General features: G+C 46.6%; 1 protein-coding gene across 1 annotated transcript; it reads right to left on the reverse strand.

Annotated features, from left to right (window-relative positions):
- Nucleotides 1–11,575: 11,575 nt before the first annotated feature.
- LOC117654329 (trypsin-1-like) lies at nt 11,576–13,645 on the reverse strand. The gene is made up of 4 exons (XM_034400902.1): nt 13,492–13,645; nt 13,163–13,263; nt 12,566–12,818; nt 11,576–11,836 (listed from the first exon to the last, which is right to left on the reverse strand). The coding sequence occupies exons 1-4, from the start codon at nt 13,585–13,587 to the stop codon at nt 11,576–11,578; spliced, it is 711 nt and encodes a 236-aa protein (XP_034256793.1). The 5' UTR covers nt 13,588–13,645.
- Nucleotides 13,646–19,464: the final 5,819 nt, after the last annotated feature.

The following is a 19,464-nucleotide window of genomic DNA, read 5'->3' on the forward strand; positions in this document are numbered from 1 at the left end:
TTCAAATATTATGATCAAATGTCTTTTCTGGAATTCAACGTTTAAATTGTCTTGGCATTAAATAAGTTTTCAATCCATCGTTGATTTTATTTTTATCTTGTTTAAATTGACCTCAGCAGGCCTCGTTATGTCCTATTGATTATGCATGCCACAACACTAGTTGGCTCTACAAAATATTTTGTACAGCGCTAGTGCTGGCTTGTCCACCACCACTATCTTCTGCTGCAGCCTGAACATTGGTAGCCTGAACATCATGCTTGAAGACGTTACGCTTGAAATCAAGCATAGACTAGAAATTCCCCCATGCATTTAGATAGGGGGAATCTTGGCGGATGAGCCTATTACGCTTGATTTCAAGCGTAACCTGATTACGCTTGAAAGCAGTGGGTAATACTACGCTTTAGTTTTACCAGTGTTCCTCATGGCTGGGTAATTACCTCTCCTCTGCTTTGGCCACCATTTGATGAATCTCAATAGAAAGACTGTTGGAAATTGGTAATGGCAGTCGTCGGATCTTGGGAGCCAAGGAAAGGAGGAAAAGACTGGTAGAGTCTTCCTCGTCTCTGGGCGTAAGTTCTTGTATAATCCTGGAGGCTAAAGTCTCCATGGATTGCTCCGGAACCTTTGGAAGCGGACGTTGCTGTCGTATTGGTATGTTTTCCTCCATCTTGGCAGCCTTCACCTGTTCCTCAATTCTACGCCGCATCTGATCTCTGGCTTTCTCTTTAGCTTCTTTAGCTTCCAGTTTTAATTGATATTTTGTTTTAGTTTTTATTTTCTGTCCAGGGGGAAGTTTAAGGGGGCTCATACATGTTTAAAGCACTTTGTAAAAATTTTCTTTTGATGTAGACAGATCAAGATTTTACAATTTCTGTGTTAAAACCCTTTCAGATAATTGAGTAAGCTTCATTTTGGCTTAAAGGAAAGTGACTTTGGACATTTTTTGGAGATTTAGTCGAAACGTTTAAAATTTTGGTTCTCGTAAGATTTTGTTCGCATACTTGCTCAGATCTGTGGGGAAAAAATCAGGGAGACTCATCCCTAGTAGTGTCATAGAATTGACTACAATGGGCTTTATATCTGCAATAGTTTTCAAGAAAAAAAATAAAAACAATTTTTTGTTAAAAAATTTGTTTATAAAATTGTTAAAAAAATTGTTTTTATTTTTTTTCTTGAAAACCATTGTAGATATAAAGCCCATTGTAGTCAATTCTATGACACTCCTAGGGATGAGTCTCCCTGATTTTTTCCCCACAGATCTGAGCAAGTATGCGAACAAAATCTTACGAGAACCAAAATTTTAAACGTTTCAACTAAATCTCCAAAAAATGTCCAAAGTCACTTTCCTTTAAGCCAAAATGAAGCTTACTCAATTATCTGAAAGGGTTTTAACACAGAAATTGTAAAATCTTAATCCATCTACATCAAAAAAATTTTTTTACAAAGTGTGTTTAACATGTATGAGCCCCCTTAATGGCCTAAATAATAAGAAGAAGAAAAATATAACTGGTGCATATATTCAGTCACAAAAAAACTGCCAAAACAGTACCTGCTTGAACTGCACTTCGTTTTCTTTTTCTGCTCCGGGTTTGAATTTCAGTTTGTTCCCTTGTTTCAACAGAGGTTTCAGCTCAGATTGGATCTCTGCTTTGAAATCAGATTGGAACTTTGGTTGCTTAATCAGGTTCATATCAACAGTCTGGAAAACAATTTTTCTCACTTAATGGCCACAAAATCACAAATTTTGAAGGGCAATTGTTTTTTGTACTGACTGGTGAAGAAAAGGCAGAGTTAACCATAATTGACTGAAGAGGTTTCCGCAAGGGATCCTTAAGCATGAAGTTCATAGCTAACTCTTCTCGTTTGAAGGCATTTTCACTTTCTTCTGCCATGGTAAAATCCATGGCTGTCATTCGTACATGTCCCAAATCACTTTCACAATCTGTGTCACTGTCACTAGACTCAGAAGTTGCATTTTGAGTGGCTTGCGAGTAGACATCATCTAAATCATCAACATTTTGCTCGTCAGCCATGGGTCTGTAAAGTTAATCCATGCGCATGGATGCTTGCATGCATGCATGCATGGGTTGCGGATCGCCACGGAATCCATATAGAAAGGTGCTGTTGTCATCCGACTGGAGTTAGAATGACATTTTGTCACATAATGATGCTCCAAACATATTGGCATACAAGATAAAGGACAGTTTGGAAGAGAACTAGCGACAGCGCGGGAGTGCGTGCATGCATGCATGCACGCAAGCGTCAGTGCGTCGCGCTGAAAATACCTCTTTAAAAGGACTTATATTAATGCTGACACACTTCTAAAGGCTAATAACTTCTTCTTGGGCCATGCCAGATGGAAACAATAGCCTTCTGAGTGGATTCCATAGCGATCCGCAACCCATGCATGCATGCAAGCAAGCATCCATGCGCACGGTTTAACTTTACAGACCCCATGTCCATTAAATCTTCATCTTGATTTTCAGAATAGCGAAAACTAGATGTACCAAGGTTCCCTTCTTGGGATTCATCTACAATCATGACCCCATCAAGAAAGTCTGTCTCCTTAGCATATTTGAAGTCCCGCGGCTTCCTTTTTGCAGGCATACCACTTCTTTTTTGTTTCGTTAACACATAGTTTCGTTTCATTCTTCTCACTGTTTGCCAGACTTCCTTGCATTCTGCAGCTGCAAAACAATTTATCAAGAAATTAATTCAAGCATTGGCTTTGTTTTAAAACTTCTGTGGAACAGAAACTTACCATCCAATGTACCATTCAAATGATGGGGCCTTCTCCTGCTCTGTTCTAACTTTGTACAGGGGATGTGCTGGCTGCACTGTAAAAAATTCCGTACTTTCGTACGGAAATGGTACAGAAAAATATAGTACGGAGGTACGGAGAAAAGTACGGAACGTTCCGTACTTGCTCCATATGAACCCATGTAAATGGGTACGGAAAAAAGGTACGGAACGTTCCGTAGTTGGCAAGTACAGACGGTCCAGGCAAATTATTGACCAGACATGGTCCGTACTTTTTCCGTACTTTTTTCTCACAGTGTGGATGACACCATTCATCGTCTGCAAAACGGCGGTGTCATCGACAGGTTGCTGCACTTAGACGCAGTGCGCAGGCAGAACAGGGCTTCCAGGAGCCGAATACAGTTAACCTCTTGGAGTCATACGGTCATACCCGTCCGGTGCGCACTTTTTTAACAGTGTAGCGCACCGGACGGGTATGACCGTATGACTCCAAGAGGTTAAGGCACGGTGGAAAAGTGACGACATCCACGAAACGTGTCAAGCGAATAATATGAGATGTGACAAGTTGTCAATAAAAATTGGAGAGCTCCGGAAAACTGATCATCGGTCACTTATTTTTTTGCCACCCTAACGCCTTAAGAGAGTGGAGGGGAGCGTATGTCGTATCAGCGCAATGGTCTGTGACGGCCGTCACGAGTCATTGGGCCCTGCGTCTGCGCGGCACCTGTTCTGACGCCCACACTGGGAGCTTCACCCTTTCAGCCTGACTCTAACCGTCACCTGGTGAGTCGATCGGCAAGCCAGTGGCCGGCTGTGGCGTGAATGGGTGCAATGCGTTTGAACCCACTTTTATCTCAAGCACCACTTGTGAGGCGTCAGCAGGACAGGCGGGTTCGCCGAATTTTGGGAGCTTGAGGTAGAACCATCCAGGTGGATCCAATAATAACCGTCAGTCTATGTCTAGATGACACCTGCTTTGGCCGCCCGTACCAGTGAAGTGCTTAATATAAGAGGGCGCCAAAGAGGCCTATTTTTAATGGTACTCAAATTTCGTGAAACGACCACAGCCAAACGGCTTTACCTCCTCTCTGTTAGCCGGGCTTTTGAGCTATCTTCACTCAAACCCAGTGAAAATCAAAGTGATCGGAGTTACCCCGTGTCCTGAATTACCCCACTCTCCCTTAGTGTCTTGTGGTGGTACCAACTGTACCAGCATATTACAGTAGATGGTCCACGATATGAATCGCGATATTGTGTTCAGCGAAAGCAGCTGAAATCATTATCTCGGCCCTCTTGACGTCTCCCACATTTGAGTGCTAGTGGATCGCGCTGCAAACACATCAATAATGTTTGGTATCGACTTAAGCTCCGCGGCCTTTTTCTTGTGTCTCGTGCCACCCGCATGCTTCTCAAGCTCACTTTTACCACAACAAAGAACAGTACCGCATGCAATACACTGTGCTTTGAAAGGGTTGCCTGTCACAGGCTTTAGCCAGCCTTTGAACAGCGACAGCTCCTGCCACTGTACACTGTGAAAATTTGTTGTCACTTTTTGACAAAAACGTGGATGATATTTTCATCACTTTCAAATGATGACAATCTCATTACAAATTGATGACATTTTCATCAAAGCTCCTATACTTATTGCATGGGCATGACAACAATGTCATCAATTGATTTGATGACATCCTTGTAAGGAAAATTAGCCTTGGACATTGTCATCAAGTGACGACTTAAATTTTCAGTGTCCTTTTCTTTCTCTTCTTTACTTTCTTCATGACGGCGTCTTCTTTTTTTTTCTTGGGAGTACAATCTTTATTGTTATCTATCTCTAAGGCATCGTGTTCCAGTTCGATGAAGTCTGAATCACTGTAAGTTATTGTCGATCATCTTGCATTATACGCTCCTAACCTATTAAAATCAAACAACTTGATGTTACAGAGGATGTTTCTCGTGAATAGCCGCCCGAAAGCTCATAATAGCCGCTCGAAAGCTCATAATAAAAGTTCTACCAGTGGAGGAGACCAATCGTTTTTCGGCAGGGTGCCCTGCGTGTCTTATGACATGGGCGTGGCAGACGATGCTTGGCGCCTTGCTGCTAGCATGCGGCGCCAGGCCGTCCCTGCTGCCGGCCCCCCTTCTGGATCCGGCCGCAGAGGCCCTGAGTTCGTTGGTGCCGGCCCTGCTGGGCCACAGTGCACGCCCCCGCCTGTTCGTCATCGGGGACGTCCCTTGGCTCGCTGCGTTCCTTGGCCGACTGCCTGCCACGGCGGAGGTCACTCTGCTCACGCACTTCGACCATGCGTTGTCGCCACGCATGACCCGAGAAGACGCTCTCGTCATGGTGAGTGACTTCCAATGTCGCATATTCGCTTGGAGCAGTTCAGAACGAGAAACTCCGGATGCACTGTACAAATTCCTTGTCTTTTTGTGTCTAAGTCGTGGATGACATTTTCATCATTGGCAAATAATGACGTTTTCTTCATAGCTCCTGGGTGTGACAACTGTGTCATCTGTACTGGCCAAAAGAACCCAACCTCCGTTAGGCCTTTAGCGGTTTGGATAGACAAGCGATTCCGGATTCCCACAAAAATAGTGAGGAGTTTGGAAGTTTTTTTTTTTTTAAGTGTTTTGTGTCACTATCACAGTATTACCATGACAATTCATTTTGCAGGATTTTAGGCAAAATTTCGAATGATTCCTGGACCGAGAGTAACAACACCGGAGTGGGTGACCCCTCGTCAGTCAGTTCTCAAAACTTAGCAGCTGCCCTGCCCTGGGCTGTGTCATGTAGGCCGGGGCTCAAGGTGAAATAAAGATAACCCTCTGGCACTCTGTTTCAGGTGGTGGCACCGACCTCTGCCTCCCTGGCGGCGTCCTTGCCGAAGCTATCCGTGCCCTACGTGACGCGCACCATCCTGTGGGCAGCCCTGTCCCCGGGGCCCCTGAGCTCGTCCACGGAGCCAGTGCGCGACCTGTGCCTGTACAACGCGGCGCTCGCGCTCACGGCCGCCAACGGCACCACCGTCCTGTACCGCAACCCGAGCAGCTGCGGCAACGGCCGTCCGCACACTGTGGAGGCCAACCGCTGGGACCGCGGGCGCGGCTGGCAGCGCGACACTGGTAGGCAACGAATGTGACGTCATATTCATTCGAATGTGAATTTTGTCACGTTCGTTTGAATGTTGATCCACGTTCAAACGAATGTGACACCCTACTTCAACAGCCGAGTCACGTCCGAACGAATGTGACATCCAAACGAACGTGACAAAATTCACACTGCAACGAATATGACGTCACATTCCTTGGCTACACTCTAAATGTTCTACGGTGAAGATTCTCCATATTATGGTGAAAATGTTCCATATTATGGTGGTGCAGCTGACTTCGTAACATACCATTGAGAATTCACTGTACCTTAAGGGAAGGTGGGGTACCATGTGACACGGCCACCATGTGACTTTGGCTTTTTCTCCCAAACGGCTTGCTATCCAACAGCAATAAGAAGACTCAAAGGAAGGTATCATGAAGGAGAATCGACGTGCAATAGGTCGTGACTCTCCTTCGAAAAGGACGGGAATGGTAGCGATCAGAATTGGAAACCGTCTTAAAATAGGTCATTGGAAACTTTTTTTATTTCCCGCCGCGTCCGCTTTTTACCTTTAAAATACATTTTAAGGACATATGCTCTGCAAGATGTTCTTCTTTGATGTTTTAAGCGCTAAATAAGCTTTGGCTCGATTCTCTACGGCATAAACTTTGAGCGTTATTGCTGTTTCCCCTAAAACTGCTGACTGCGCACCATGTGACACTACTGTCATTCGCTATGGGATTCCACGATTCACTCAGTTGAATGTGTTCAGCCCATGACATTTGTACACTAATAACTAAAACCTTCATTGCTCGGGAACCAAAGATGATAAATTGATAAACTCAACGGAAATAAAAAGCTGGAAGACTTCTTCATTCATTCTTTGTGTATAGGTACGCTGAATAGGATTTAAACCCTGACAAAAGGCCACTGTCACATGGTACACTAAGGCTGTCACATAGTGTACTACGTGGGGTACGAAGTGACACTTTGACTTGGCCCATTCAACTCGGGATAACTCAGCAACCAAAACAGATAAATTAGAAATCTCAACAGAAATTTTAAGGTGAAGAATCATGTTGTTCACGTGACTACTTATGGATGTAATGTGACTGGTAGTATTGGGTTGACGGGCACTTAACAAAAACCGTCACATGGTACCCCACCTTCCCTTATAGATATTTCGATGAATTTCGTTGGTATTATGGAGAAAATCTCCACCATAATATGTTGGTGCAGCCTTTCACCGTAAGACATTTACTGTGTACCAGTGGAGGGAGGCCTCTTTCCCGCGCCGTGCCGCCGCTGGCGACCGCCCCCGGGGGGAGTCTTCGAGGCCTGGGTGAATCCTTACATCGCTTCCAACCTGTTCCGATCGTGGGCCGTGAACGTCGAGCGAGAGCTGCGGGACTTCGCCAAGTACCACGCCGTGCCGCTGCGGGTCCGCCGGCTGACGAAAAACGAGAGCGACTTCCGGTGGTCCGGTGCACTGACGTGCCGGATGGACATCCTCGCCTCCATCTTCGCGCTCAAACCCGCCCTGCAGTTCCGGACCTTCCCGTGGAGCATGGTCCACGGGTACGCAGTGGTGCCCGCGCCGCGGCGGACGCGCCGGGGTCCTCTGTCCGCGTTGGAGGACCAGTTCAGCCTGACGACGTGGTGCACCATGACGGCGGCCATCCTTGCGGTGGCCGCGGGCATGTTCCTGCTTCGGAACCGGGGCCCGCTGAGCGCCCATCCCTTGGACAAGTTCATCCGGCCCCTCCCAGGTAGGGGTGGAAAATTACGGGTAGTTTATGTGCCGGTGACTGGCGCACTCTCAGGCTGCTATTGACTTTTTGTCCTTTGTTAAAGAGTATTTCACACAGCACTAAAGAGTACTATTTCCTCAATATCCATGTAAAATTTTGTTCGTCATATTGACTTAAAGTCAAATCTGCTAGTGACAAAGTAAATACGCAATTGACTTAAAAAATAATCAGATGACAATTACTCTGCAAACTCAAGTGTGTGCCAGGCATGCACTTCTTGGTGCATGCCTGCAGGCACACACTTCCTGGTGCATGCCTGGCAGGCACACACTTCCTGGTGCATGCCTGGCAGGCACACACTTCTTTCCTGCATGCCTGGCAGGCACACACTTCCTGGTGCATGCCTCAGGCACACACTTGCTTGTATGCATGCATACGGCAAGTGTGTGCCTGAGGCATGCACCAGGAAGTGTGTGCCTGCCAGGCATGTACCAGGAAGTGTGTGCCTGCCAGGCATGCACCAGGAAGTGTGCGCCTGGCACACACTTGAGTTTGCAGAGTAAGTCTTAATAGTGAACAATATTGTACATGGTTACATAGTACGTAAAGCAGAGCAACCGTGTACTTGCAGGTATAAACGCCACCTGGCGTGTACTTGGCAATTGCCTGGAGTGTACACTGGTAAAACTAAAGCGTAGTATTACCCACTGTTTTCAAGCGTAATCAGTTGACGCTTGAAATCAAGCGCAACAGGCTCATCCGCCAAGATTTCCCCTATCTAAATGCATGGGGGAATTTCTAGCCTATGCTTGATTTCAAGCGTAACGTCTTCAAGCGTAACTTTATGCTTGACTCAAGCATAGAGTTGCGCTTTAGTTTTACCAGTGTACATGCATGGTTGACTCCGTGTGGAGTGTACTATGTCGACAGTTCAGTTTGTAGAGTAACCGGTACGAGTGCCGGCCTCCTTCCCCAGGCGGGCTGCACCGACTGCAGCGGCCCGTGCTGGGCTGCTGGCTGCTCGTCGGCGTGGTCCTCTCGGTGTCGTACCAGGGGGACCTGACTCGCGAGGCCAACGAGCGCGACCTGGTCGGGGACATCAACTCGCTGCAGCAGCTGGCGGCCAGCGACCTGGCCATCCTCATGGACAACCCCGTGTACGCCGCCAGCTTCCCGCTGCGGGAGTGGGGCCTGGCGGACCGGCTGCAGTACACGGGGCCGCGCGGCATGACGCTCCTGGACGTCGTGAGCCACATCATCGAGGCGCGTGACGCCGCCACGTTCGCGGTGCAGGGCTCCACGAGGGGCGCCCCGCCGGCGCTCACCGACAGGTTCATTCGTAGTCCGGGTGTTGAATCGTCCACTTTAAAGGAACTTCACTTCAAAGGCCGAGGGGCAAACAACTTGAACTTCGGTGTACATTTTCCTTGAAATAACGTGAAATAACGGTGAAATAACGGGAAATAGCGTGAAATAGCGCGAAATAACGTTGAAATACCCACGAAATAACAATGAAATAACGTGAAATAACGTGAATTTGAAATAACGGTGTACAAATTTTGTCGAAGTTGTTTGCCCCTCGGCAAAGGCGATACCGAGGGGGTAAACACTCCGTTGAAGCTTTTACAGACTACTCCCTATTACGGGGTATTACACTTGTATTACGCATGTATTACGCCTCGATTTCATTTAAAAAATGCAATTTTTTGATACTTTTGGTCCCAAAATGTATTACTATTACGCGTATTACGGCGTAATACCCGACTTTTGTGTACAGGGTATTACGCAAGTGTTTACCCCCTCGGGCGATACTTGTGTTCCTTTTTTTGGCGATACAATTCAGTACTGTCGACAAGCGGCCTTACTGAAAAATCTTGTCTTGAAGAGTGTGAGATTCGATTTGGATTGGATCCGAAATGCATTGATGTGCACACTGTGCAGGTCCTCCGTGCGCATGTTCGCGCTGCCGGGCGGCGAGGCCGTCACGCCCTACGCCGTCATGCCGGACTGGCCTCTGGAGAGCGTCTTCCGGACGTTCCTGGGCCGCTGGCGCGCGGCGGGGCTGCACGACAAGTTCGCCCTCACGGACGCGGCCGTGCCGGCAAACCCCCCACCCAAGGGAAACCCCCGTGCGCCGCCCCCTTCCCGCTCGGGAAGGTGGGCCCCTGGGGGACCCCTGGTGGGGGCCGCCCCGGACGGTTCCTGGACGTCTTAAAAGGCCCTTATTGAGGGCCGGAGGCCAGTTTTGGGGAAGGCCCCAAACGAGGGGCGCCCCCCGGCCTAAAACCCGAACTTTCCAAATTCTTAAGTGGGTGATCCGGGTTGTTAAATGAAATTTCAAAATTCACCAAAGGCCGGGGCCCCCCAAACTTTTTTGAACCCCGGGTGTTAATTTTTTTAAAAATTTTAAATTTGAAAAAAACGGGGAAAAACCCTAAATTTAAAGGGGAAAAAAACCGGTTTAAATTCCCCGGAAAAACGGGGGAAAAAACTAATTTGTTCCCGGGGGAAAAATTTTTTGTAAAGTTTTTGGCCCCTCGGCAAAGGGGAAATATTTTTTCCCTTTTTTTTGGCCATTAAATTAAAGGTATTTGGAAACAACGGTTTAAAATTTTTAAAATTAAGTTCGTTTGGTTGGCCGAAATCCCCATTGAGGGGTTCACATGTCAGGTCCTTCCATTTCGTTTTTGGGGCGGCAGGGTTTCAGGGGAAAAAAGCCTTTCATCCGGTTTTTTTGGCCTTTAAAAAGCCCCCCTTTCCGGATTTCCCGGGCCGCGGCCGGGCTGGGCCCTGCCCCAAAAGGGTTGGCCCCCCACGGACGGGGCCTTGAGGCAAACCCCCCGGGCCCCGGGAAGGTTTCCGGTGGCCTTAGCCGCTCCCCCTTAAACCAAAGGGGGGGCCCCAACCTCCCGAAATTTTGGGGGGGTTGGGGCGCGGGCCCGGGGCCGGGCCGGCTAAAATGCTGCTCTTAAAACGGTTGTTACGTTTTTGGCTCACTCAAAAATTTAAACATTTGTTAAAACCCCTGAAAACAAAAATTGTAAATTCTTTTGGTATTAAATGAAAAAGTTCGGAAATTACGAAGTTTTTGGGGCGTCTAAACAACCCGGGAAAAATTTTCCCCAAAATTCGGGCTTTCCCCCCTTTGGGGAAGTTTTTAAACAAGGGGTTAAATTTTCTTCGAAAAAATTAGAACGATTTGAAAAAGGTTTTAAAACCGGGTTTTGGCCGACCGGGATTTTTGGGAATTGGCAAAAGGTTTAGGGGGGCTAAAAGGGTCAATAAAGGGCATCCCAAAACCCTCAAAATTTTGCCAGATCCCACCTTTAAGAGGTGACCCCGAAAAAAAATTTTCCCCCTTGGGAAAATTCCTTTTGCCACCAAATAAATTTAAGCTAAACCCGTTTATTTGAAAAATTAATTCGCCCCCCTTTGCCGGGGGGTTTGGGCCCCCCAAAAAGGGCCCGGGGGCCCGTTTGGCCCTGAACCAGGGATTGGACCGGTCCCCAAAAAAATGGTTTTCTTCCTTTTCGAAAAGAAAAAAAACCTTCCGCCCGGCTTTTTGGTTTTTCCTTTTTTGGTAAAACGCTTTTTTGGGCCTGCTGAGCCGTTAAACCCGGGGGGGGCCCCGATCCGAAATTTTTCCCCATTGGTTGGGAAGCCCAAATTTTTTTTTGGGGGGAAAAACCCCACTTGGGGCCTTGCCTAAAACCTTCCCACATTTTTGGGCTCAAAGGTAATTTAAATCATTTTTTATGGCAAAGGGGAACATCCAATTGAAAGCCCAAGCAGGCTTTTACCCCTTTTACCTTTAATAAACTGCAAAGCCGGCGGTAAGTTTGCTTGCCACAAATTTGGCAAGCCGTTTTGAATGCCAAAAATTGGCAAAGCTTGGTTTGGAAATCCCAAACCCAGCTGCCAAAATTTGTCAAGCTTAAAAATTTCCGCCCCAAAGCTTAAAAAATTTTGGCATTCAAAACGGCTTGCCCACGAAATTTACAAAAGATCCGTCGGAAACCCTTTGTTCCCTCCTTCGTAAATCCCTCGGAGTTTTCTTTTTAGTATTAAAGAAGGCCATGAGATTCGTACTTACATCGCAAGCTGGGCCAACAACGCCGCCGTAACACACCATGCGAGGAGTTATTCTGCCCTTCACGAAGGCACGTCTGCACGGCAGCCGGTCGATGTATTGCAGTAGAGCTGAACCCAAGGTCTCACTGGGAATGCCGTCTCCCTGGAAATAAAATAATATTAACACAGCAGACATTGACGACGATACATACACTGCAAATACAACACTCTAAATGTCTTCCAATGAAATTTGACCTATGTTATTTGTATGTTACAGTAAATTCGGCGCAAGCATAATACGAAGCAATATCCCTTCGTAATACGAATCTTTTTAGCCTTTTCATCGTAAGATACAAAGAAAAACCTTCGTAATACGAAGAAAAACCACCTTCGTAATATGCTTGCGCCATTTCCTTCGTATTAAGGGAAATTTCTTCGTAAGACATTCAGAGTGCACTTGTAGGCGTGGGGCATTTGTCTGCCCAACACTTCCTGCTCGTGCTGGCTCCGTGGATCAGCGGCTACAGGCCAAAGATTCGAGGTGAGGGACAGACCGAGTCCTACACTTCCAAATGCGAGACATCGCTGTCCCACACTTGGAAGCGTGGTCCCCACTCCTACATGTGGACCAAAGTGTCCCAGGCCTCTACACGTGTTGGGGTTGTCTCCGAGGGGGCAACCACATTGGATGTTTGGGGACACTAGATTTCTTCGCGCCAAAGATTTCGTCGGATTTCTCAAGATTTTAACCGATATTCCGCTCAAAATCAGCTTGTTTTTGGCCTTTTGGGGGGCAAGATTTCGGATTTCCCAGAGATTTCTAGCGCTAAGGGGACACAAGATTTCTAGAGTGGTTGCCCCCTCGGTTTGTCTCACTCTGCAACAAACTTACGCTGCTTCTGCCCCAGCCGGCCACCAGCCCCCGCGAACCCGTGGGCTGTTCAGTCAAGGGGGCCACCAGCGCGATGGGTCTGGCTGTGTCTCCGAATGTGATGCGGCCCTCAAGCTGCAGGACGCTCACGTCGAAATCCTTGGTGGCCTCGGTCCACCGGGGGTCCTGGAAGACGCGGGCCACAGGAAGCTCCTGGCCGCCCCTCGCGCGGTCGGCACTGCCGGCGCGAACCGTCAGACTGGACACGTCCTTCCTAGGACAAAACTCGCGGTCAAAAACAAAACCCCGACTCGAAACCCTCGAGATACAAATTTGAACTCAGTTTCTCATGCTATAAGCAACACTGCTCTTTTTCCGAGAAACGCAGTTTCCACAAGAACAAGTGAAGCCTCAGGCGTTTTGTCCGCAGCTACTCCCAGGTAGGTGGACAAAAAGAGGAGTCTGACGACGTACTGATATGAAAGTAAGAAAGGATTCTCAGCCCCCGTGGAACACGGCAGCCCCAGTGGTAAGAGCCCGCTAAGATACGGTGCACACCACGCACGTTGTCCACCTTTTACGGTAAATTAAGTTCCCAAGGTCGGGCTAGAATCTTACCCGTCAGTGCAGTGCGCGGCCGTGAGTACTATTCTGTCTGACAAAATCGAGCCACCGCAGAGGATGTGCGTGCCATTTGGCAGGAGGGACCGTACTCGCACCTGGAAATGGGATGCACGTGAACGAAACATACACTGAGATTCCAATAATATTAATATTAAAGGGCATTAAAATTTTGCTTAAAAATTCCTATAGCATTCACGCCCTTCCCAAGGGCATAACACGATTTACGCCCTTAATGGGGGTAAAAGAGTATTTCTGCCTTTAAGGGCGCAATTTTTATGCCTTTATTTTACCAGTGCAGTGGGAATGAACGAAAGTATACGTACATGATAAGGCACGTCCCTGATGTCGACTGGCGTCGACGCGCTGGCGCCCATGCAGAAGCACGCCACCGCTGCTAGTGCCGCCACGGTCACCGCCATGACTCAAGTGGCTGGACCTCGCGCAGCAGGGATCTTTAAATACCCTTGTTCTGACGCAACACAGGCCACCTGGAGCGCAGAGCAGGGAGGGCCGAGCACGTCCTACACTTTTAAAGTCTCCTTCTGAATTTTCTCCGTTACGTGATGAAGGTTCTTCATAATTCAGTGATGGCCCTCAAAGTTACCTCTGAAAATGCATAATACCTCACAGTCGAATTTCTCTCGTGATCGGGAGTAACTCTTCACCAAATGATAAACTCATGTCAGAGCTAATTGGATGTTAAGTGTGAAAGCCTTGGAGGCCGTTCTAAACCGCTCATTTTAAAGCCTCTTAGAACGGATGAAGCTTTAATCGTTTTTGGAATGTTTTTAAGGCTGGGGTGACTTGCCTGATTGTAGAGATTAGCGTAAGAAACTATTTCAGAAAAAATTACACTTCTCGGGCAAAAAAATTAGTATGGCCATTATGGTGCCCCACGGGGTGGTCATGGTACGCCATAGATGGGAGATGGGGTACAATGACCATTTTACATTTTATTTTCTGAAGTGCACTGTGACCCCTCTGTGCATTGCAGACAAGTTCCAATGGGTAGAATAGGTTCTTGGAGGCCCAGGGTTCCCTCATGCTGGAAAATCAACTTTTCGAACCTCAGGGTAGAGAGAGGTTCAATAGAGAAGTGGTCATGGATCACTACTCTCCCTTACGTGTATACCGAGGTGTATACTGTATTAGGGAGAGTGGGACGATTCGTAACAAATGCGTTCATAAATTTAAGTGGAGGGAGCACAGGAAAATCTGAGTATGGCCCCTTTACAATGTAACCACGTGGCATAAGTTGCTTTTACTTTGTCCAGTGATAGTTGGGACGGATTTCTTGCGTAACAGGCATTTGGGGTGATTCGTGACAGACCCGTATAACAGAATTTAAAGGGTAGTTTTCGATTAAGTGCTTGAATTCATCTGAATCACTGCTGCCTAATTCCAATACTTTACACAGCTCGAAATGCATTTTAAAGCGAGTTATTCTATTCTTTCCTCCAAAATTGAAAAAAGTGAGGTTAGCGTTGACATAGCCGGTCAATTTATGCTGAGGCGGTCAACGGCAGCTTGTAATGTAGCTTTTAAGGCGTCTGCAGGACATCCTAAGAACAACTGCTGGAGGAGATAACATTCCCGACGATGTTTCATTTAATGTGTAGGATGTTATGAAAAGCCCCATGGCTGTTAAAAATCACCCCATGCTGGGGCGATTCGTAACAGCATGCAAGGGTTTGGAAAGCGTCTTAGATTTCCAAGATTGCGGATTCCAGATTGACCCAATGGAGCTGTACACTGTACAGTCTAGACAAAGGGCCAGACTGCTCAACTGGCACAAGTTTGGAACCGATATGCAGAATGTTCTTTATTTTGTATGGGAATATTGAAATCTGTTACAAATCGCCCCACTCTCCCTCACTCGGCCAAGAATTTATCTGTAGCTGTTTACTGGGAAGTGCGCATCTGTAAGGGAGGGTGGGGCACCTAGTGACACAGGGGTGCACTGGCCACCCTATGGCACTTTCAGACACCTTGAGGTGGCTTATCTAAAGGTCTTGTGCTGTGGAATCATGTTCAAGTGAACGTGAGACTTTGAACAAAATATTTTAGCCCCTAGAATAAAAGCAAAAAAATAATTACCCAAAATCACAGATTTTACGACATTTTTACAAAATGTTTTCTCGCCATTCTTCCAGTACACGGCACTGCCGATCGTTCTGGCACTTTTAATCAATAATAAGGACCTCTAGTAACTTGTTTTCGCTGAACCAGCTCAAACATATGATTTCATTTCTTTAATATCACAATATGAACGGAAATGAGCCCCCGGGGCAGGTAGTGACAGACACACTCTATTTACCGTATTTCAACGATTTAAACGTTTCAAAACATCGATTTGGCAACCGCGAAGTAAATTGTCACCGATTGTCACACAACGAAACATAAATGAGACTAATTTGTACGACAATTTCGTAGAACATTGAATTTGATTGGCAATGTAGTAAAATGCAGTTTCTTGAGGAAAAATGTTGCCGTTCAGAATGGTTTAAAATTTAAAAAGCTTAAAGAGTCCAAAACAGATAATTTCCAATTATCTGGAGCGTCGCTCTATGCTGGTATGTGAGTTATATGACCTGTCACTAGGTGCCCCGGGCTGGGGCACCAAGTGACAAGTGCAGAGGTCTGCGGGAAGCTATGTAAATAATAGAAACAGGTGTTGTCGAAACGCCACAACATGTTTTTGCGATCAAGGAAGGATCAAAGCAACCTTCTGAGGTGAAAGCAGATTCATTTCTCGCACAGTATCGGAGTGGGTGCCAAGATCCAAAAAAAGTGTCACTAGGTGCCCCACCCTCCCTTACATGCATCTGTAGATGCATATCTAGATGCATACTGAGTACACATTTCAGTTCGTAGAGTAGGGTGACGATCTTAAGATTTCTCTCAACTTTCTTTGCTGTTTTGGTGAAATTGTGTTTGTAAGGGGGCAGTAGTACTTTGTGCACCCTTTTCCAATTTTTGTTTTTTTTTTCGATTTTTCTGTTAGGACCACACTGAAAACGGCTTGCATGAATGCTAGAGACAAACGGCGGTGACCATGTGAAAAATCAAACTTTTTACAACAATGTCAAAAAAATATTTTGTTTTTGCATCAAGTGAGGCATGAAGCACGTAAAAAGAGGTCTGCAAAATTATACATGGTGTCACTGCGTGCACGATTTGAGCCAAAGTTTTCAACTTTTTTGCAATCGGCAAAGTGCAGAAGAGCATAAAATTGCCCTCAAAACGAACCTCGAGGGTTTATATCGGTCGAAAAATACTACTTTATAATCATTATCGGACAAGAAAAACTAATTCCATGGAAAATTTGTGAAAAATGATACTTTTCTACCTGTTTTGTTTTCCTCTGATAAGAACCCTTGTTCAAGCGGGCGTTGCTATCGCACAGTTAGCTTATTCACATTTAAACGAATGTGACGCAATGCCCAAAGGAACGCGATATTTGGTCACGTTCGTGTCAACTAGATATCACTCACGTTCCTCCTGGAATGAGAAAGCAGAAAACAAAACGCACGTGACTTGCTACCAATTCCGTTATCAGCGCCTGTCTTTAAAACTCCGAGAGGCAGCTGTGCTCATTACTGTGACCCACGAGCTGGTCTTCCAAGCAACTCTCACAGCGAAGCTGCTCGTTCAAGATGGTCAACTGTAAAGCTGTGCTGTGTGCGCTGCTCCTTGTGGCCACCCATGTGCTGGCTGCCAGATTGGCCGAAACAGATACAAGGTTTGTGACGTCAGATCAACTTGCACGATTAAAAAATGGAAATATTATGAGCAGTAAAAGGTTCAACGCGATTTTTGACTCTGGAAAGTTTAGCAGCAAAATATGCGGGTAATGTTATAAGCAGGATCCACTGTACTTTCTTGTGACTAGTCAAATACCAACATCAAAGTGGAAAAAAGAATAAAAAATCTTAGATTCAAGAGCAAAAACTAGAAGCCAAAATAAATGGGGTTGACCTCAGTCATGTTGAAGTCCTGCCCATAGACTGGGCACATTTTGAGTTCTCGGGCAGACTGCCCCGGAGTCGAAACCCAAGTCTGAAGACATGGGGCCGCACTTTGTCACCAGCCACAGTTTACCAGGAACATTTTCATGACATATGGGGCACTTAACTCCTTCCAGCTTAGAAGTTCCATTCTTACTCTTTGGTGGCCTTCCCCTCTTCTTAGGTGGTGGCTGAGGAGTGGCCTTGCCTGTGGGTACAAAATCAGGGTCAGTCTTCTTCTGGCTGCAAGGGGCGAAGTCTGGTGCAAGGGATCTTTCTTTCTCAGCCTTCTTTTTGGAGCGTAATGTGGCAGTAGCAGGAGAACTTCGTTGAGTCAGGAATGAGAGAGGTGACCGAGAGCGGGACTCAGATTCGTAATCATTGAAGAAAGGAGAAGGTGACCTGGATCTCCTTCTAGCAGTCTCACACCTCGAGTTAGAGGACCTAGCTCGACTATTGCAAGGCTTCTCATCATCAAACTTGCTTGATGTAGGCGACCTGGATTTCTTCCTGGAACTCTCACTCTTCCAGTTAGCGGATCTCGATTGGCTGGTGCCTGGCTTGTCATCATCAAACTTGCTTGGTGAAAGTGATCTAGACTTCCTCCTGGCAGTCTCACTCCTCCAGTTAGAATACCAGGGGCGACTGGTGCCTGGATTGTCAAACTTGCTTGGTGAAGGGGGACCTTGCTTCTGGCAGTCTTACACCTAGAGTTAGAATAAGAGGGCACACTGGTGCCTGGCTTGTCATCGAACTTGCTTGGTGAAGGGGACTTTGACTTCCTTCTGGCAGTCTCACACGGATCCACGATTCACCCAAAGTCTCTCTTCCTCCAGAAATGCACACTTCAATTTCATCCTTCAATTTTAGACCCACTCCCTTTATTCCAGAATAAGGAGACCCGACCATCATTTGACCCTTTTACCCCGAAACCCACTAGAGTGACGCTATTCTCACAGGCCCTGTCTAAGGCACTGTTAGTTGCGATCCAAATTTTTTCGATGTCTCTTCAATGAATATTAGTTGTCTGCACCTTTCCCAGTTCCAGTCCAGCCATGGGCCTCTCACTGTTCTGCTTTTTCTGCATACCTTCTTGATGCGTATTACGATGATTTGTCATCGTGAGGTACGGTCCAACGTGCACGTACGTGATTTGCACAGTTGCCGATGTAAGGTATTCAGGTATGCACACTGTGCAAATTCTGGTTGTCAGTTGATGACAATTCCAAGGCAAATTTTCTTTACAAGGATGTCATCAACACGTTTTATCACATAGTTGCCACGCCCATGCAATAAGTAAAGGCCATCGCATCACGTATGATTCATCGAAAGGCACGGTGAATTTTTTCGTAGTACGGACGTAAGGACCGTAAGGATCTGAGGGTGCAACGGGAGGAAAGAGGAAGTACAAAGGGCCAAACGCTGGCGGGCTATACTGATGATGGGCTAAATGGGATGGATGTGTAACTAGTGGACAAGACACTTGTGGGCATTACTGTTTCGGGTGAAAGGAATTGGGTGAACCGTCCTGATACCCCTACAATAATTGAACACTGACCAAAATCTCTTTAAAAAAGTGAAAAAAAATAATAGAAATTTTCTGAACTGTGATGGAGTTTACCATAGAAGCAAACTCTAGGTTTACTCCGAACAGTTTCGGAAACTAGTATAACCATTGGCCCTTCGTGAAGGAGGATTGACTAAAGAGTCACGTGTACTGCGGATAGGTACAGGGCACAGGTTCGCAAACCACCGTTCTTCACAACCTTTCTCTTTGTGCTTGATATGCCTGCTCCCGGTCGAGCCAGAACAGAACACCACCAAATGTCCTTTGTGAGTGAACATGTGTATTTTCCGTCGTTTGACTTCAAGTTCTTTGCTCATTTACTTTCCAGCTCTACCGTGGAGTCCTCGGTGGAGTCGGACGTCAAGTCGTCTTCCGCCAATCTGCCGGCTTCCTCTCCCGCTGTCCCGCGAGTGCCACCCCAATACTCGGATGACGATGACGTGGAGGACCTCGAACCATCATACTGAAGATGATGTTTTTGCACTAAGCCAATAAATACCATCTTCTCCCCTAAATTGATGTAATTTAGCAGTAACTACCTATCTTGCTGTTATTTGAAAACCGAACCTGTTTGCTAATGGCTCAAGTTGTTCGTCAGCAATATATTTGGGCGCTGGTAGTCATTATCGGGCCCAATTACTCTACAAATCGAAAAGCGTACATTGCATGCTTCATTTAGCGTGAACATGTCATGTATGCAGTCGTAAGTGCATGCTTGGCAT

Source organism: Thrips palmi, unplaced genomic scaffold, assembly GCF_012932325.1.
Source record: "Thrips palmi isolate BJ-2018 unplaced genomic scaffold, TpBJ-2018v1 HiC_scaffold_10, whole genome shotgun sequence".
Taxonomy (NCBI): Eukaryota; Metazoa; Arthropoda; class Insecta; order Thysanoptera; family Thripidae; genus Thrips; species Thrips palmi.

What these genes read in the sequence shown, in the direction of transcription:
- LOC117654329 (XM_034400902.1), bottom strand. Translation starts at nt 13,587, where the DNA reads ATGGCGGTGACCGTGGCGGCACTAGCAGCGGTGGCGTGCTTCTGCATG. An exon ending in GCCGCGCACTGCACTGACGG is followed by an intron (nt 12,819 to 13,162) that starts GTAAGATTCTAG and finishes GTTTTGTCCTAG; the next exon opens with GAAGGACGTGTCCAGTCTGA. An exon ending in CCGGCTGGGGCAGAAGCAGC is followed by an intron (nt 11,837 to 12,565) that starts GTAAGTTTGTTG and finishes TTTTATTTCCAG; the next exon opens with GGAGACGGCATTCCCAGTGA.